The 20,685-nt window shown below is 37.3% G+C and overlaps 1 protein-coding gene across 2 annotated transcripts in view; it reads left to right on the forward strand.

Moving 5' to 3' along the window:
• Positions 1 to 20,685, forward strand: part of LOC117995860 (protein apterous-like) — a 102,423-nt gene that overhangs the window by 58,504 nt on the left and 23,234 nt on the right. For both annotated transcript variants that reach the window (XM_034983872.2, XM_034983871.2), the window contains exons 3-4: positions 4,507 to 4,680; positions 5,241 to 5,497. In XM_034983872.2, coding sequence (XP_034839763.1) covers positions 4,507 to 4,680; positions 5,241 to 5,497 — 431 coding nt within the window. The remainder of the gene's footprint in view (positions 1 to 4,506; positions 4,681 to 5,240; positions 5,498 to 20,685) is intronic.

Below are 20,685 nucleotides of genomic sequence, written 5' to 3' on the forward strand. Positions count from 1 at the left end.
GTACCTATATACTTTTTATTAACACAAAACTTATTAGAACTATCAAAGCTTTAAGGCAACTCATTCTCAAGCTTTCGTATCATTTAATAATTCTTTACATCGTAGTAGAATTTTTCAATAAGTTTAGGTTTTATGAAAACTTTGAACTATATTGAGAGGCATCATCTTCGTGGTTGAGTAACAAACATCCAAACATCCACACTTTCACAGTTATAATATTAAATATTAGGATGTACATAGTTCTTGTACAAGTGAAAATAGACTTTGTAGTCATATTATGTGTAAATGATAAAAAACCTAAGAAGGTAAAGCAGTTTTATGATCGATGTTATCTACATGTAAACGTGTATTTATAGATAGCGCGAATCAAACGCGAGTTGATGCAGTGCATTCTTACTTAACATATCGAGTTTGATACTAAATTATTAAAACTATCTAATATTTAACTGTGGTAATAGATTTAAGATGACATGGTAGTTGTGGGTATTTCTTTTAACTTTTTCTTGTTTTCTAAATATTGATTATCATCATAATAATTTCTAGCAAAAAATGTCATAATTTTATTTATTACTGCCAAGTCTTATAATACCTAATAAAAAAAACAACCAAGTGCGTGGCGGGCAACGCGCAGTGTAGGGTTCCGTAGTCACAATTCAATCATAAATACAATAAAACTATAATATACATTATCTAATATGCAACTCATAATATCTACGTACAATAATTAACCTTTAAAAACCTACTTAGCCATGATAGTTTTTCTTTAAAGTTGATTATATATACTACTGCTGTGAATTTTTTTACGTTCCTATATACTACCATTTGGCTATTTGGCTGATAGAGGGGGTGGATACTTGACTCTTAATAAAAATTTGCAAACTAACTAAACTTCTAAACATCATATTTTACAAACGGATCTAGAAATCGAAAAAATGATGTTCCCACATCCACAGTATTTTTAAAAGACCTATTCAACGAGACCCCAAAATATGGGGTAGATGAGCAAAAAAATTCATCCCCACTTTACATGTAGGGGAGCTATCCTAAAAAAATATCTATCACAATTTTATTTCACCATTTTGTCGGCGTAATTAATATTTATACCCATGCCAAATTACAGATTTCTAGCACTAATATAGTCTCTGAGATTAACCGAGGACGGACGGATGGACATGGCGAAACTATAAGGGTTCCTTGTTTACTACGGAACCCTAAAACATATCATTTATTGTTCTCGCTCTTTAGTCGTAACACATAGAAAAAAAGGACAATCCTCGATATTGGAGGTTCATGGCAACCGTACTGGTACCACGATAAAGGGTTTTAAGGTTTCGGATACCAAATTTTTAATTCGATGCTCGTTAGCCTAACGTGCGTTCAGGGTGTAGTTTCAGATTTTTGTCGGTCGTTTATAGGCCTATACTGCTAATTATTATACTCGTTCGCTCATATTAAAATTTGTATTTTCTGATATTTTTATTTATATTTGGAAATTCAATCTCAAAATCAGGCTCTCGTTATTAAATGAAAATCAGAAATGTGTTAATAGATTTATAAGCTACACGTTATGATGAATTTTACATCGGGTGAATTTTATTCTAAAAATTTATGTTTTATCATTTTGAGTGCAGTGTAGTAGATACAATTAAAGGAATTGTGCACTTTGCTCTACCTGCCCTTTGTATTCCCGATTTTGTTATGTGTATTAATTCGTAGTCAAAACATATTTTTTGTTTTGTTTTTCTGCCTGTTTTCCGGGGTAATCTTCGAAACGGTTCAATCGATCAACCCATAGCCGGCTCACTACAGAGCACTGGTCTCCGCACAGTAGGTATGAAAAGGGTTATTCACAGCACACTAACAAATTCTAGTTAGATAATTAAAACCGGTAAAGGGTCAAGATTCTAGATAGTGGGTTCGACTCCCGAGTGAGACATCCCCGTGTGGTCTCGATTCCACGACTCAGTCCTATCTCGATCAAACGACTCTGAATTATTTTCTAAAACTCAAACAAAATTAAGACATAGGTATGTATAGAAGAAGTTTTAAGTTTTGTTTTTAATGTAACCAATTGCTGAGTTGATAAGGTGATTAGAACGCGTAAAATTTAAATCCTCGCGCAGAATTTGTCAAAAGTTTGATTTTAAAGGTGAACTCTACTTTTGACATGACAGTTTACCCATGCAGTTAAAATACCGCGTGTGGAGTCATTTTCTACGGACTATACTATATTTTATTTCTATGATAGATTAATTAAAATATAGTACCAGGTATCAATAATATGTATATCAAATACTGAAAAAGTATGTTTGGTTGGCTCTTCTTGGTAGGAAAGGCATTCCAAACCGGTGGTATCAGCTCGCCTGCATTCCTCCAATGCGCCCGATGCTGCTGACTGGTGTATTAGCATTTTCAGTACTGAAAATTGCAGTGTGTCGGTAGGTAGCCTTTTTGGAGCTCCTGTCCTCCTACATCTTGCGAATAATGTTGTGTTATGTGATAACCCTTAGATATCATTGTATATAATGCGTAAAAAATAAGAACCCACTCGCCATTTTAACTTTGTGTGTCAACTTTCATGTCAAAGGTACGATTTTAGTCCTTATTTTAATAGTGAACCGTACTTTTGACATGCCAGTTGAAACATAGAGTTAAAATGGCGAGTGATAACTGATTTTGTACAGACTCTACCTAAATATAGTTGATGCCAGATAAAAATAACTCATAAATTTAAACAGGCGTACAATTCATAGAGACATAAAAGCTCTGCTTACTCTAGTCGAACTAGCTCAATACTTATTAAATACTTAACAAACCAATGCCTATCCTGGCTTTACCGAACCGATCCCGATAACCCACCTGGATTTTCATTCGTATATCAATCTATTTGGTCATATTATGTAGAGGAATGAAGGCAGGGATGCCTGCACCGATGCGCTATTGAAACGTTCGATTAGTGCGCTGTAGGAAAGGCATAGTACTACAGTACCCATGCGCAGGCATATCCTCTCAACTGTTGTCCAGACCTCCTTTTACTTGATATATTCAATCTTTACCGCCAATACATCGCGTTGACAAGACTCAAGGTCGATTTGTTTATCCACCTACAGCTCTCCTCACAAAACCTCTAAGCCGCAAGGTTAAAATGAAGCCATCGAAACTAAGCAGTCGTGGTCGTCGGTCACGAACGATGGTATCGCCGGCCACACAGTCCGAGCGCGCACACTTAGCCCGCTCTGTAAGCACTAGGTGTTGTGCGATTATAATCTGGGACTATTTTTTATGTAAATTATTACTCTGCCAGGCTTTACGGTGCCGTTGATGCACAATATTAATATTACATTTGTACGTAAGGCTTTTTAGAATTGGACGTAAGTCTAACAACCAGTTGCATGGAAGAAAATTAATGTTACGTCACGGTTGCCGTTAAACTTTTACCACCAAAAAAAGCAAAGCAAAAATTTTAATTAAACTTATTTTAATTAACCCTGACATGTACTGTACAACTCAATTTGCTTTCATTGGCGGTTAAAGATTCATGATAACCATAACTTGTCATACAAGTGCACCTAAATAAAATAATAGAAATGATATCTGCTATGGTACCGGGAAATTCTACCGGCAAATTTTTAGCTACTGACTACTCAAAGATAAATAACTACGTTTGTGATTCATATAATCTGTAGCATCCAAAGAGACGTTTTTACAACACTATACGGTCTGATGGTTCCCTACTCATTTTCGCTACACCATGCTCACGCTCACTTATCAATTTATATCCTACTAGCTTATGCTCCCGACTGCACCCGCGTGGACTACACAAATTTCAAACCCCTATTTCACCCCTTTAAAGGTTGAATTTTCAAAAATCCTTAGTGGATGTTTACGTCATAATAGCAAATTTCAACCCGATCCGTCCAGTAGTTTGAGCTGTGCGTTGATAGATCAGTCAGTCACCTTTTCCTTTTATATATTTAGATTCTGAAATCTAGATTAGAGACTGTAATTAACAACTCTTGACAAGGACGGTAAGTGCATTATCGCGATCATTCTAGTCCTGAGTTTTTTTAATTGCCGAGTACATACGTTAATCTAAAGTTACCTACTCAATTGAACTAAGTATGATCCAGTCAAATTTTTGGACAATTAGTAATTTTACTTTAACATAAACTTATAACTTATCTTATATGTAAAAAAGAAGTAGACACGTTGCGTAGGTTATACCTATAGTATGGGACAGGTCGAGATGGCAATCGGGATATGAGCCGCACACACCCACACGGCACCCACGCTATCCTGCATCAGATTAGCGCGGGGGCTGTGCGGGTGTGCGGGGCGTCCCCACCGCGATTGTAATCCCGACCTGTTGCGCACTATACGCACGTATCTAAAATAAAGACTTAAAACAGTACAGGGCTTTTGAAATATGGGAAAAGCTAAATACTGAAAAATAACATTAATTGCATTTGAGATGTTTATTAATTATAACTTTTCTCGTTTTCCTAGATTGTATGGATCAAAACGATGTGCGAGGTGCAACACGCCGATTTCTGCGTCGGAACTGGTGATGAGAGCCCGTGACCTCGTGTTCCACGTGCATTGCTTCTCCTGCGCTCTATGCAGCACGAGGCTTACAAAGGGCGACACGTTCGGCATTAGAGATTCGGCTGTTTATTGCAGGTTGGTAGAGAGAAGAAATGAATAAGAACGGCATTGCAGTAAGTACCCGGCAGGAACTATTGCACATCGAACTTTAGAAATAAACTTAAGAAATAATGGTTTTGTAGAGCTTTGTTTCTGTCATTGAGACTGACGAAACATCACATAGGTATGGGTGATAGAGATAGAAACGACTCTTCGAAGTCGAAATCTCTTTGTAAAGTTCGATATGCAATATTTCCTTTAAGGTACTATAGTTAGAGTGAATGTTCATGATAGACGGCAAGCGTCTAACTCTAGATGGCTTGACGCTCGTCCCATGGCAAAATGGCAAAAGCCTGCTGTGGGACGCGACATGCACTAGCACTTTCGCGTCAAGCCATCTCGACCGAACGTCCGCGTCGTGGGAGGCCGGCGCCGCTGCAGAGGTCGCTGCCGCGAGAAAAACAGTTAAATATGTCCCGCTTCTGAAGATCTGCCACAAAAAGAATATTTTTTAAACAAGTAAAACTACTTACTACAATTCAAGATTAATTTAAAGTACTTATTTACACTGTCTTTTATAAGTTATAATATTGCAGGCTACATTATGAAACGATGCCGGACTACGGTCCCCACATGGCAGTACCTGGTCCCCCGCAAATGTGCCCGGGGCCCTACGCAGGGCCTCCGCCAGGGCCTCACTATCCTGCGTACCCTTCGCCTGAGTTTGGGCGAATAGAACCTGATGTTCCTAAAGGCCCCTTTTTTAACGGGGCATCGGCGCCACCACCGCGACAAAAAGGTCGTCCAAGAAAAAAGAAACCAAAGGACCAAGATATCATGTCAGCCAACCTTGGTGAGTGAGTTTATTAAAATTTAAGTCGCCTTGGCGAAGAATTTGGTTTTTCTGATTCTTACAAATTACAATATCTAATGAAGTCGCAGTGTTGTGCACAATTTAAATTTGCAACCATAAAATGGCGTTGTTGTATATTTTCAATGATTTATATTAAATTCACATTTTTATCATTAAAGTAATTCTTTAAATAAATATGCGTATACATTTTCCGTGTTCCTTACGAGCGTGCTGATTGTGGCTGTCATCGCAGTCCATTTCGTGAACGAGTCCTGGTACAAATTTTGGGCTTCGTTTGCCGACAAAACGTTTACAATTTTATTAACACATTAAAGTCAAAACTGCACTTACCTCGTGAGATTAGGTATCGGAGGCAACTTCCCGTGTATGAGTTTAATAAAAAGAGGGCATTTTGCCTTTTTTGAGATATCGAAACCAGTCTGTTTATCTCACCGACAGCACTCGTTCAACCGACTCTGCATGCCATGTGAGTTTCATCTCAATTCGAAATTAGAACGTTGCGTGTTCTTATTGACTGATAAACAAACAGAGTAAAAATATAAAAATAAAAACTTGATAAATTACATAATACACTATTGATAAAAAGTAATACATTAAGAATTTATATTGTCTCGGCATCCATTAACTTATCAGAATTAAAATGTATTTGGTTGTTATTTTAACATTTAACCACTATGTGTTAATTTTTTCATTGTATTTTATAAAGGTAAACTTAACATAAAACCATCGTTAATTGAATGATAATTCTATACGTAGTACGTTTATAGATACCTAACAGCTAACTACCTACCTAGCTACCTCTTCCTTTTTTATGAAAATCATCATCGTATAGTCGTACATTTGTATAGTCGCGACAAGTCGAGATGGCAATCGGGGTATGAGGCGGGTGGACGTCCCGCACAGCCGCACGTCACCTGCGCTATCCCGCACACGCGCACTTCACCCACGCTATCCCGCACCGGGTTAGCGCGGGGGTTGCGTGGTGTGCCGGGTGTTTCCACTCCAATTGCCATCTCGAGCTGTCACGTATTATACATATTATCTCTTAAGGACACACTTGTAACATACGAGTATCTCTATACATCATTAAATGCAGCTTTAACATTATAATTGATTAAAGAGCACAAAGCTATAGGTAGACAAAAAATAAATTTCAACACTTTGAATAGCTCTGCTATAAAAGAGTGTTTTTTCGGCTTGTGTCCTTTTTGTATTGAATCAGTGATATGTTTTCACTAATGTGCGACGCCACAGCCGGTTCTTAGCCTTTCTCATGCAACCACTTTCTGCCACTCTTTATTTATAGTCAGTCCATCGTACTGGAGGGCACCAATAGGTATTGTGTACTTATGTGCATACAAACATACTGCCTATGAAAATGGTTGTGAGAAATGCGATTCGCTTTAATTCCATAGTGATGTTTAAAGAGCTGGGTTAGTTTTAATATCACTAACAATTACCAGTCACCCGAAGCGTTTGCCTGCCCGAAGCAATCCGAAGTTCATCATACTAAACAAAATAAAATAAAATCTAATCTAATCTAATCTAATCTAAATCAGCCTGTGCTGTCCCACGTCTGGGCAAAGGCCTCCCTCCGATCCTTCCACAATTTTCTATTTCGTGCCTCTTCAGGCCACGTAACTGTAAATTTATCTAATTCATCACGCCAACGTCGCCTCGGCCGACCACGCTGGCGTTGATGATTCTGGGTAGTCCAAAAAGAAGCAGAAAATAATATACTCTGTACATTTCAATGAAGTTCTATCTTGGTTAAAACAAGTGATTCAGCCACTCCGGCTGCACCAACTCACATTCGCTTAGTTTGACGTGGTTTTACATCTCAATAACCGAACGAATCGCAATGAAAACTATTGTACATATAACTATCGATCGGGTATTCAATTGAATTCTTTTCTTTTTAATTTTATTCAACGCATAACAAATTTTATTTGAAGAATGTTTAATCTAAATATATGGAAAAGGTGACGTACTGACTGACTGACTGACCGATCTATCAACGCACACCTCAAACTACTGGACGGATCGAGCTGAAATTCTGCATGCAGATAGCTATTATAACGTAGGCATCCGCTAAGAAAGGATTTTCTAAAATTCAACCCCTAAGAGGGTAAAATAGACGTTTGAAATGTATGTAGTCCATGCGGACGAAATCGCAAGCTTAAGCTAGTCTAAATATATAAAAGGAAGAGGTGACTGACTGGCTGACTGACTGACCGATCTATCAACGCACACCTCAAACTACTGGACAGATCGAGCTGAAATTTGGTATGCAGATAGCTATTATGACTAAAGAAAGGATTTCTGAAAATTTCAAACAGAGGTTTGAAATTTGTGTAGTCCACGCGGACGAAGTCGCGGGCATAAGCTAGTAAATTATAACTTCTTTAGTTCCTTATAGGTATATTGCATACATTAAATTATGTATTAGTGTCTTATATCAAGAGAGAAGTACGATACTTAATATTAAAAAAGCCGGATAAGTAATACGGCGTCATTATCTAAATTAAAGCATTTAGTAAAACGAGGTTATCATTTTTATTTTACTCGAAGACATTTCTTGGGTGATAATAATTATACCGTCTGTTCACTACACACATCGATTTCTACTTCCGAAAAACGCGCACAGTGTTATGCAAAAAAAGTACCTAATGTTTTTGAGCGAAACTTATTTATACTAAAAGCCTATAATAACTTAAATCATAATATATATGTATTATATAGAAGGAGATAACGCGCGTTTTTTTAAAGTGAAGATTGCCAACTACACGCATGTGCCACCTCGTAGTAATTTTGCCTTCAGCGAAAGGAAGCATGACACGACTGAAAGTACCCATTTATATTTTTTGGGGTCGGTGCCAATGAGGTGCCATTGTGGAGTCCCATAAAAATATGAAGTCTAGACGATTCGCGCAGCTAAAGCTAATTGGCACCGGCACCAAAAAGTATTATTATGAAACTATATTAACTCTTGATTATATAATATATTCGGTAATAAATTAAATTATTTTTCAATTTTTAGTGTTTGTGTAACGAAGTCGGTTTTTATTTTTTTTGTAAAAAAATTTTACGTATAGGAAAGAAATGACAATATATTAAGATTGCGTGTTATTTATTATGGTTAAGAGTCTACTTTTTACTAAGCTATTACACTGATCACGATCGATTTGACTCGTTGAGGAATTCTATCTTCTATTTCTAAAATTGATCATCTCAAATCTTTACCAAACGTACACATTACCAACCTGACAGTACCTACAACCTTTATAAAAAAAGGAATTGTGAAAATCGGTTCAAATTCGATGGAGCTATGGAGTAAAATCGATAAATGATGTTGCCCGTTGAGGAGTTCCATCCTCTATTTCTAAAACTGTTCATCAAATCTTCACCGAACTTACATGGTACCAACCTGACAGTAGGTATAATCTTTGAAAAAAAATGTGAAAATCGGTATAAATTTGCGGAGTTATGAAACCTAATGACGAAGCTAATGACATGACGAAGAAAATGAGTAGTTTAATAAGGGAACCGATTAATTTCCTCATAAGGCCATAAACAAACCGAAAGTGAATAAGAGTCCTCGGAGAAGTCTTATCTATTAAATTGTTACAAAATCTCAAATATACAATTAACATACACAGTGTACGATATTACACTGTTGCTCTAAAGATACGTATTTTATAGATATAAATGATTTCTATACGCAGTCGAAGGGTGCGACACCCCAAGCAAAATGAAGCTGAAACATGAAGCCCGACTCCCATTTCATGTACTTCATAAATATTGAACCGGATAGGGGCGGTGTTTCATCTTACATAATGTGTACCTATTTTGAGAAATGAAGTGGTTATACTTAGTTTTATTTTTACTGAATCCACATTCTCACGAGTACGACTTTTGAAGACCCTTGTACATGAAAGTGGAGGTCACACGAATGATTACTGTACACTCTCAATTTATTTAGTCGCCCGCCACATATCGCGTATTTTGTGTGGCTCTAGGTCTCAGATTGGAGCACCACTGTGCCATCAGCACAGATGTCCGTGTAGAAAAGAGGTTGATTAATTTGGAATCCACGGATTCTTTTGCCAAAGGAGCTCTGGTAGGCTATTTAGGCATGTCTCTCTTAACGATACGATCATAAGGGCTCTTGCCACCATAGACATTCCAGTGCTCATTAAGCCGGCAGGGATTCGTCGGGGTGATGGCAAGAAATGATGAATTGACGCTGGTTTCCTGGGAATGGGGACGGGGGATAATGTGGGACGCAACCAGCGTTGACACATTTGCCCCGTGTCATATTAGGGAGACAGCATCAAGACCGGGAGCCACAACAGAAATCGCTGAAAACAGCAAGCGGCGGAAGCATGCCTCTCGTATCGAGAGTTACAATTATGACCCGTTTGACTTGGATACCCTGGGGCCATGGAGTTTTTGTGCTTACAATTGTTTACGAGACATTTCACGGCGATTAATCGGCCAATCTGGTGACAGAAGGGCTGGCTCATTTGTTGCGCAACGGATCAGCTTGGCTGTCCAGCGCGGAAGAAATGCAGCCAGCATTCTAGGCACCATTCCACGCGGAGGTGATTTGTAAGTTAGTGGTAGTAGTTAGTGTAAGTAAGTTTTATCGTAACATTTTCAATAAATAAAAAAGCGGTTTAAAAATTTGAATTTCCATATCAATGTCAGGTTTAATTAGGTAAATAGGTGAGAAAATAATCGCACGGTTAGCGTTTCTACTCCATATTAATATAGGCACATATAAATACTCGCACCATTCACACACACATCAGACGAGTCGCAGGGAGCCGCTGGATCCAGGCGGCGCAAGACCGTGGCGTGTGGAAGTCCCTACAAGAGACCTATGTGCAGCAGTGGATGTCTATTGGTTGATGATGATGATGATGATGATTCACTCACTGCGTTGTATTAAGTACCTATTATTTAATTAATTTATTAATGCCTATTATGTACTTATAAGCAGTGATAGGCTAGTGGTTAGGACGTCCGCCTTCTAATCGGAGGTCGGGGTTCAATCCCGGGCACGCACCTCTAACTTTTCGGAGTTGTGTGCGTTTTAAATAATTAAATATCACTTGCTTTAACGGTGAAGGAAAACATCGGGAGGAAACCTGCATGCCTGAGGTTCCCATAATGTTAGCAAAGGTGTATGAAGTCTACCAATCCGCACATGGTCAGCGTAGTAGACTATGGCCAAAACCCTTGTCACTCTGAGAGGAGACCCGTACTCTGTAGTGAGCCGGTGATGGGTTGATCATGATGATGTACTTATAAAATAAATGTATAAAATACTAGTTCTTAGATGTAAATAAATAAAATCTACATAAATAAATTGAGCAATTAGGTAGGTACATAGAATTCTGCACGGCCAATTATTTCACGACACTTCATTGCTCATCGGTGGGATGTCCCGTATGAAATGGTTAGACCGGTCTCAGTTTTGGTCAGGCAAGTTTTTGCTAGACCGGCCATTTTAGCGGATCAGGCTGGTTTGTTCTCAGCCCTTTTTGCCTCTTATATCAATTATAGGGGAACTTGGACTTGCGTAACGCGCTGACAAGCCGACGTCGACGGAGTTCAACGCATTCGTGTCCAACCATTCTCGTTTACTTTGCTGAAATTTATTGCTTTCCCTTCACAGTCGTAATCATACAGTCATTTGGTACTCCTAAGGAGGGTTGATTGGAAAGTTTTCCGGAAGCTTGGAAAAATTGTGATTTTATAGATTTCGACGTGCTCTTTTTAGCTAAACGCGTTGTGAACCCGAAGTGGCAATGGGCAGGGCACATAGTTTGAATAACCAAAGACAGTGGATACCAGGAGCTAGAATGGCAACCTCGCACCGGAAAGCGCAACTATGGATTTTTTTATATGGACCCCATGAGATGGACAGACGACATCAAACGAGTCACAGGGAGCCACTTGATTCAGGCGGCGCGGCGTGGCGGAACACTGTGGCGTGTGGAAATTCCTATAAGATAGTTTTTACTATTGCGGTTAAGCTATATTGTGCTAGTCAGATTTAACAAAAATATTAGGAAATATTTAGGAGATGAAAAAATAAAAACTGAAAGTTTGTATGCTAGTGCTTTCACGGGATCTGTGTATGGTGAAGTACGACTGCTAGTAAGATAGCGGATCGGACAGCGCTGGACTGTTTAGTAGGTAAATGATATGTAATAAATAAAATCTAAGGTTTGTTGTACTGTGATTGTACGCAGGAAATTTGACATATCATGCTCGTATACTTTAAAACATAAATACGATTCATCATGATCAACCCATCACCGGCTCACTACAGAGCACGGGTCTCCTCTCAAAGGGAGAATGGTTTTAGCCATAGTCTACCACGCTGGTCATGTGCGGATTGGTAGACTTCACACACATTTGAGAACATTATGGAGAACTCTCAGGCATGCAGGTTTCCTCACGATGTTTTCGTTCACAGTTAAAGCAAGTGATATATTTTAATTACTTAAAACGCACACCTGACCTCCGACTAGAAGGCGGACGTACCTACTAACCATATTAAGTTTATCACAGCTTATAAATAAATACAATGCTTATAAATACGATTAACAGTGATTTAATCAAATCTTTCATAGGCGCTTAGTATTGCTTGGATACAAATCTGCACCGAAATAGTAGTTTGTAAACAAAAGTATACTTAGTACACGCACTGAATTCGTGATGCGGAGGTGGAAACTGGGTGTGACGGCTCCCACACTATACAGCTTCTCGTTTAAGAACATTATTTATGTATAAGGTACTATATGTACCCATAAAATTGCGATTGTTTCAATATTACTTTAGGGTCGATATATATAGTTATAGGTGATGATGCAGCCTAAGATGGAGCGTACCTACTTGCCTAGAAGCGTTCATTCCTGACTTGAAGTAAATAAAGCTTAGTTTGAGATGTTTTCAAGAAAGATGCTAAGCTTCGGCTTTATTCCCTCTTCAGGTGTGCATTGCACTTTACACTTTTGTCCTACATAGATAGGTATATGGCCAGCGGCGGATTTGCCTTAACATCCAGTAGGCTTGGGCCTAGGGTGGCCAGATATAACAAGAAATAAGTGAAAGTAGGTACCTAAATAAGTAAACAATAAATAAATATTATATAGGCTCGCGCACATTGTGGCGGGCCGCACTACCGCATCGTATACCTAACAAAAAACTTCCTAAATAATTTTCATACATTTTATGTATATACCTTTAGTTGCTTATCTTTTCCTCCATTGTGTTACGGATGATATAGGTACTCACTAAAAATGCAATCATATTAAATGAACCAAATTCGGATAGGTTGTGAAAATCGCAATATATGTAGGTATACTTATACCCATTTGCCAGCTTTAACTGATTTTGACATAATGAAGACGAACATATGAAGGCTATGTTTTATGCCGGAAAATTAAAGAGATGCCCTAGGATTTTTAAAAACGTAAAACCACGCGGATAAGTCCCAGGCATCCTCTAGAAAGTGTATATTTTTGTACGAATAAAAACACAACGAGAACTTGGCTCAATATACCAACGATAAATTCATCTTTTTTACTCTTTTCTCGGAACGGAATTTTTAATCTACTCGGAAAATGTACAAAAATATTTCGAGAACAATTATTCGGCGGTGCACTGAACTTAACTCATACACATAATTATAATTACATTTTTCGTTCGACGTCAACAAGAACCAGTCAGCTCGGTTTAACTTTTCGAGCGGTGTGACCATAAATTACGCACTAACGGGCGGACAAAAAATACCGCTTCCTACTTCAATAACGGGAGCGAAGTAAATTATATGTCGTAATGAAGTTGTCCCATCTGCTGCATCGGGTCACATGGTATCACCTTTACCTTTTTTCTTTTGTTTTAGTAGTTCTACCAGTCGGTTCCCTCGATGCACCGCCATAAATTTTGTATGGCCACATCTAAGGGCACTGGTGATTTATTTCCCGCCAAAATGTGTGCCCGGTATATTTTTTTAAATTTCTTTTCGGCACCGGACATTTCGAGTAGCGTCCGACGATTATACAGATATGGTGGTCGCGTTCCGTGGCCGACGGTAGTTGGTTTTAAAAAAGAAATGTTTTATTTTTATTTTTACTTATACAAAAAGCCGTTTGGATACTTTTAAGGTTTTCCTGTGTTCTTCGTTTCATTTTGATAAAAGATAACGCCATCACGAAAGTTGTGAACGGTGCTTGGTATCGGTAAAATACGATTTATTATATTATTTTAATGTGGTGTGATTGCATTATTTTACATAGGTACTTCTCATTTTTTCATTTAGGTACAATGTACCTAAATAATAATTTGTCGTAAGTAAATGATTATATAAAATAATAAATATGTAGTGATTTTGACCATAACATAATGGTACAGAGAATAGAGATAGCTTGCACGGAGCTCGGAGACAGGTACGGGCTACTTTTTATCCTGGAAAATGATAAATTATTCACGGGATTTTTTAAATCGAAATGTCCTGTTGGTATTTACTTTCCAACAACCTTAAAGCTAGTAAATACTTTAACTTACTAAAAACTACGATAAATTCACGGGGTTTATAAAAACAATATTTTTTTATTAAAATCGAGTATCATTTTTGGTCATTAATGAGTAACTTAATAATTTTGCAATACTTTAGCTTAGGACAAAACATTTACTTATAGTAAATTATTACTATTTCACATCTTATATTGCTATATAGCACTGTGATCAAAATAATATCGATATATCTACAAGCTCGCTTACAAATATTTTGGACAATATAATTATGTTTGAGACTAATTAATTGACGGACATACCTAGGCCTACACATGATTGACATGCAACCTGTGTGTTTTGAAAATATTGATATTACAAAAATACACAATTTTCTTTGGCTCATGGTCTCACTACGCGTCAGCCAACTAATGTGATATCCATGTTAGTTCGTTTTGTAACCGCCGCTATCTCTCACAAGACATCTGTATCAGTGGCACACCGACTCAATAGCTTTATATTAAAGCCTTATTTATTACTCAAACCTCTCTCGGATGTAGAATATCGACACTTTGTTTGTGGAATAAGGATTTTGTTTTTTATAAACAACGAAAAGAGCGTATCGATTAACTTACTTGGAGAAAGACTTGAGAATTATTATTTTCTTAATATGTGTAAATGATGAAGAAATAAAAGACGGTCAAGTGCGAGTCGGAAATCTCAAACCAGTATTTAATGATGGACTGCGCCATCTTGATGTGATTTAGTAAATAATTATTTTGCGGACACAAATCTTTAATGTTTTTTTTGTGACGGAACCACAATTTACGGGTTTTAGATTTTGCCACTTGTGCTATAAGACATTGCTACCTGGCATATTTCATGATTCTAAGTCAACGGGAAGTAGGTTAGCCCGCTTCTATCTGAAAAAGAAGGTACCTACACTATAGGTTTCTTGACAGACAAGACCGACAGACAGACGAAATGATCCTATAAGGGTTCCTGTTTTTTTCTTTTGAGGTACGGGACCGTAAAAATTATTCTGCTTAGTAAAAAAATTGTTTATATGTATAGTAAATTAGTAACGTAAATTAACACTCAATTTTTTGTCTTATTTTAATAAACCCTCATGTAACCCATTTCGGTTCCGTAACCGTAACGAAATATTAGCTGTCTTTCATTCAACTGGTCTATGGAAAGAATTTTTTAAAAATTCACTAAGGGTTGATTCACATTGGCAACGAATAGAAAAATACTATAAATAGCATCATTAAAAAGAAATTACAATCTTGAAAGTCAGTTCAGTGCTTTCTTCATTGCTTCACAAGCGTAGGAGGTTGATTACTACATTTTTATTTGAAATTGTGCACTCAAAATAACTAAGTATATCCGTTTGTCTTGCCATTATCTAGGTTTATTGATATATAAAACATTGAAAAAATATTGATTTTAAAATTACGAGCCTCGAAATATTCCTATTTTAACACGAAATTTATGACAACTTTGGGTGTAAATAAATAAGATTAGGCGTGTGAAAATTCTAAAACAATTTAATATTAGACATAGTTTATTTATTTATTCGTTGAAATATCTTTACATTGCAAACATATATTTAGTCCTTTTTAAAATCACTTTTCCTAAACCCCTTTTCACGCACTTGATTTCGGTGAAAATCATCGTGCCGCGCTCACCTTTCTCATAAAATGTTAGGTGAAAAGCAAAGAGGTTACCCACAGGTTACACACACACGCACCTTAAATTTTGAAATTTAGCTAAAAATAATATAATCATTAAAAAACCTGTTTTATGAAATAAAAATAGGCATTTGATTTTGTTTGATGGATCTAGTAACATAACTGTATCTAACTACTAGAATTCATCCTCCAAAATAATCCTGGTATCTTTAAAAATGAATAATGCATCCCAGGTTAGGCCACATCATCAGTTTCCATCAGGTGTCATTCTGGCCAAGCGTATGCCAATAGTGAACTTAAAAAAATCATTTAATCCTTAGTCCTCAGGTAACAGGTTATTAATCGGTGTATTTTGATCTTAACCATTATGTAACTCATTTTAAAGATATAAAAATTAAAGCACTGGTTTCCCCGCAAATTTTTATCAAACTACTTCTCTCGATTTTCTACGGGTTCTCATCCTATAATTTCTTACTAAATATAGGCCGATGCTGATTATATAGGAGTCTACAAAGTGGTGTAGTAATAGTGATTGATCTATTGATTTATTAAAGAATATCCTCGGTATGCTTACAGCAACGCCAAATCGCATACCGAGTCAGAAGTTACTTAGGATACATATTTTATAGAATTCACATAAACTAATATTAAAAACATCCAATTGTTGGTGCTGAGCAATCAGACCATTGAGCAAGGTGAATGCTCTTAGGGTTGGCGCATTTTCAGTTATATGGCAAATGTAATGCCTATTTTCATATTGTAACAATTTGTTTAAAAAAAGAGCAACTGGCTCTTCTTAGTAGAATCTGCTTTCCGAAACGGTGGTAGAATCTTGACATATCCTAATAGCACATTGTGTCCTACATGAAATAAATCGTAAGTCGGCAACGTCTAGGAGTGTGTGCGTAATGAAACCCAAACCGGCTATAATATAAATTTTAAAAATGTGAATAATAAGTTATATTATATTAAACTAATGTATGTTTTAAACAAAAAGGCACACATTCATCACCGCCCTTCGGTATAACAAGGTGCCTGATAAAATGAAAGATATTCCATCAATTATATTTTTAAGTACAACTATAATATTAATATTTTATGGAAATGAATAAAAATATACATTATACCAGGTTTGCTCATTAACTGCATTGATAAAAGTTTTGTTTAAACAAGAGGGTGCCGTGAAATAGTGATGTGAATTTTTATATCGACTATAAGTTTGTCATTCTTAAGTTGTGAAGACAAATATTTTCAGCTAAAGTAGATTATTTATTTTATGTGGTGTTAATTCATGTTATGTAATTTGAGGTTTTCTTTTTGCTTAGGCGTAACAACACAATAGATAGGGTAGTAGATATGTATCAATTATTTACAGGCATGGTTTCTTAAGACTGCACTCAAAATAATAATAGGTAGGTATGTTTGGAATACAAGTTTGACATTAATTGGCATGTTTTGTCAATTTTTTTCGACCACTATGACAATTTTTTGTTGTAAACTAGGAGTTAAGTTATGTGCGTACAACATAGACTTATGATACTAGGTACATCACTGACGTACAATGATATTTGCCGACTTTTATTTATATAATAGGTATATAGAAATAGAAGATTTTCTATTCAAATAAACAAATGCTTTTCAATTGTCAAAATAATCTACCACTGCATTGGATCGCAATGCCTTCCCTACTGAGAAGATTACCTATCAACGATTACAATACTGAGATTAAAATATTTATTGAGTAACTGCAAAGCTAATTCTTTAATAAATAGGTACTAATACGTATCTACAGCTAAATTATAAAGTCACATCACTAATAGTGAACAAAGTCAGTATCGTTATTTTGATGTCTGTTTTGATATCTATCTCTGTAGTATAAGTGTTCAGTTTTTAGTAGCAATAACAGTTAAAATATGACCGGCGCTCCGATGGTTCGCGCCAGCCGTGCGTATGAGTTAGGAGTACCGGTAGCGCCCCCTGCCGGCACGCTATGCGATACAACACTAACGCCGACTAAATTAAAATCGTTATACTCCTACACACTCCACGGTATGCTGACAACTTAGAAAATATTCTAATGGAATTTCGGGACTTACATTTTTTTAAATATCCCCTCTAGGCTCTAAGTCATTCAGCGTTTCCGTTTTTGCAGCATCATTGTTACCGGTAAAAACTAAGACGTAAAAAATTTAGTGGCCACCGGACGAGGTATATCGCGTAGGAAATCTCGATTTTTTGCTGACCTTAGAACATGAATGGTGTGTACGATTTATGAGATCACAACGATCTTTTTATAACTCGCCCATTTTTTTGTCTCCCGCGTTATCTTTGCGCATTCTGTGTCTCAATCTATAATGTCTCCTTTTAGAGTGTGTGACGTTTGTCTTTTCTCTGGTGACTTATCGGTAAAATGATCTGATCAACGCGATTTTACCGTTAAAAATGTAGCGATAGTTAGCATTAAAATTTTAACCCTATTTCGTTTTAAAAGCATCTCAACCGGGTGCCAGCTAGGTATGGCAAGCGAAACATGGAAATTCTCTTGTATGCAAATCCTTCCTTGTTTGCCAAGCGACCGTATCAACTCGCCGGTGCACGAGCGCTTAAGGCACTTTTGCCGCCACCAACTCAAAGAGACCTCTCTACGTTCCCGATTCCATAACTGAGCCGCTTCGCAAAGAACCATTTTCACAGTCACGAAGGTTTCTTAATTGTTTTGCTGCTAGCTTTATCGCCGTCGACGGTGGGTGCGTAAATCATGTCAAGTAAATACAAACGTTCCGTCAACGCTGCACATCTCGGCTGCGATCGGTGTGGGACCAGCTTTATTATGCTAGGTATTGTATTGTGGATAGAAATTTGAATTTTTGCATTAATGACGATTTATATTTCGGACGGGATTCCGGACGAAAAATGAAAGCATATTTTACTTTATTATACAGTGGCGCTATACCTACTCAGAACAAAAAATTTTAGCGGTCAAAAAATAAAATTTTAAAAATTAATTTCATTTAGGACAACTAGTGCAATTAATCATACTATGTCTGTGATACTCTACCACCGGGACGTTTGGGATACAGCTTCTACTCAGAAGAGCTGGCAAGAAACGTTAATCAAGTGATATTTGATTATACATCCTAGCCCCCATAAACTACCGTTATACAAAACATCACATCATATTATTATTACAGTCGACCCTATGGATTAAAACTTAACTTCTAAAAAATACCTTCGAAAAGTTAGAGGTGCGTGCCGGGGATCAAACTCCCAACCCCGAAAACAGGAGGCAGACGTCTTAAACTCTTAACCACTAGGCTATCGCCAATATCAAAGCCTCAGCGTGTCAATTCCTCAATTAAAGAAAGCCTCAATAGCTCAACGGTCAAAGGAGCGGACTGTAATCCGAATGGTCGCCGCGCCGCGCCGGTTCAAACCCCACCCGTTGCAATATTGTCGTACCTACTCGTAGCACAAGCTTAACGCTTTAAAATAGAGGGGAAAGGATTAGTCATCATTGGCTAATATTCTTTAAAAAAACATTACTAATCTAGTCTTGTGATGTGTATTGTGTATGAGTCATTTTAATTTATTTGAGGACGTAATGTATGCCAGAGCTTTATAAAACACTAGCGTTGTCCACGGTCCGAAAGCGCCCTATTGTTCTTGTGCATTTAAATACAGAAAAGGTAAACAATCCGGCTTGCGAAGGGAACGCACGGTCCGCTCGAAGGCGTTTCGTTTTACGCAAATCGCACGCAGTCGCAATTAATTCTCTGGTAAAATCCAACGGGTTCCTGGGTAATTACCTACGAAGCTAATTGTTCACATTCAGATCTCGGAACGTGTAAATGTGTCGCGAGTCCTTCAATTACATAATTTTGCTTTACGTAAGTAATACTTAGTTCTTTCTTGTCACTGAAACACGCAAACGTAGCAGTTCTTTTTATAAATTTTTGTAGACAATAACTTGTATAGCTTCAGGTGTTAGGTACGCATAAATAAGTAGGTTGGTTTTTTTATTCATTATAGGCAAACGCTTGACTACAATCACACCCGATGGAAAGTGAAGATGTGGCCTAAGATAGGACGCGTTTACCTAGAAGATGCCTATTCACTCTTGTTTTAAAAAAACCCGGGTTGTAATTGGTAGGAAACACGTATCGTGGAAGAGTATTCCAAACCTTAGCCATGCGTATGTTTCGTGCGTGTAGATGGGATGTCAACGACATAAGAATGGAAATTCGCCCGACGTCTTGCGGTTCGCTGGTAAAATGGTTCTTGGGGTAGTGGAGCGGTGCGGGAGGTTTGTGATGACGTGACGCGAGCGCTCAGTGATTCGTCAATTTGTGAAAACTGTCACTACTGCAGGAGCCTATACTCAGTTAAAATTTTATAATTTGTAAATAAATTAAAACCATAAACTTAACACTACATTAGTTTGTCAAGTCAAGAGTGAATAGGCATCTTCTAGGTAAGCGCGCTCCATCTTAGGAAGCATCATCACTTACCGCTAGGTTTGATTACAGCCAAGCGCTGGTCTATAATATTAAAAAAAAATATTGGCACTTCAAGCACTATTAACATTAGCATGCTGGCGACGTGATCTTGAAGTTTTTATCCTTCCCAAAATTGTCCTACGTTCCTAAAAAAGTTTTGAATCAATATGGCATCGTTTGTCCGTACTGCTACTCAGAGTACCTAGTTGTTCGGTTTAATTTCTATCTAATGTTTTTATGGTTCAGTAATGAGTTTTAATTTCTAATGTCAATTGAAATCAATCTTAATTGGACGGAAAATTGGCTGGACGAGGTTTCTCCTGTCATTTTCTTGTCCACGTCGGCACCAGGCACGGGTAGGCATGTTATGGTTTCGGAATATTTATTGGCAGCAGATTTTATTGGTCATTAAATCGGCACTGCCGCAGCGTTCCATTCCTGTCACAGA

The sequence above is a fragment of the Maniola hyperantus genome, chromosome Z (assembly GCF_902806685.2).
Source record: "Maniola hyperantus chromosome Z, iAphHyp1.2, whole genome shotgun sequence".
Lineage (NCBI taxonomy): Eukaryota > Metazoa > Arthropoda > Insecta > Lepidoptera > Nymphalidae > Maniola > Maniola hyperantus.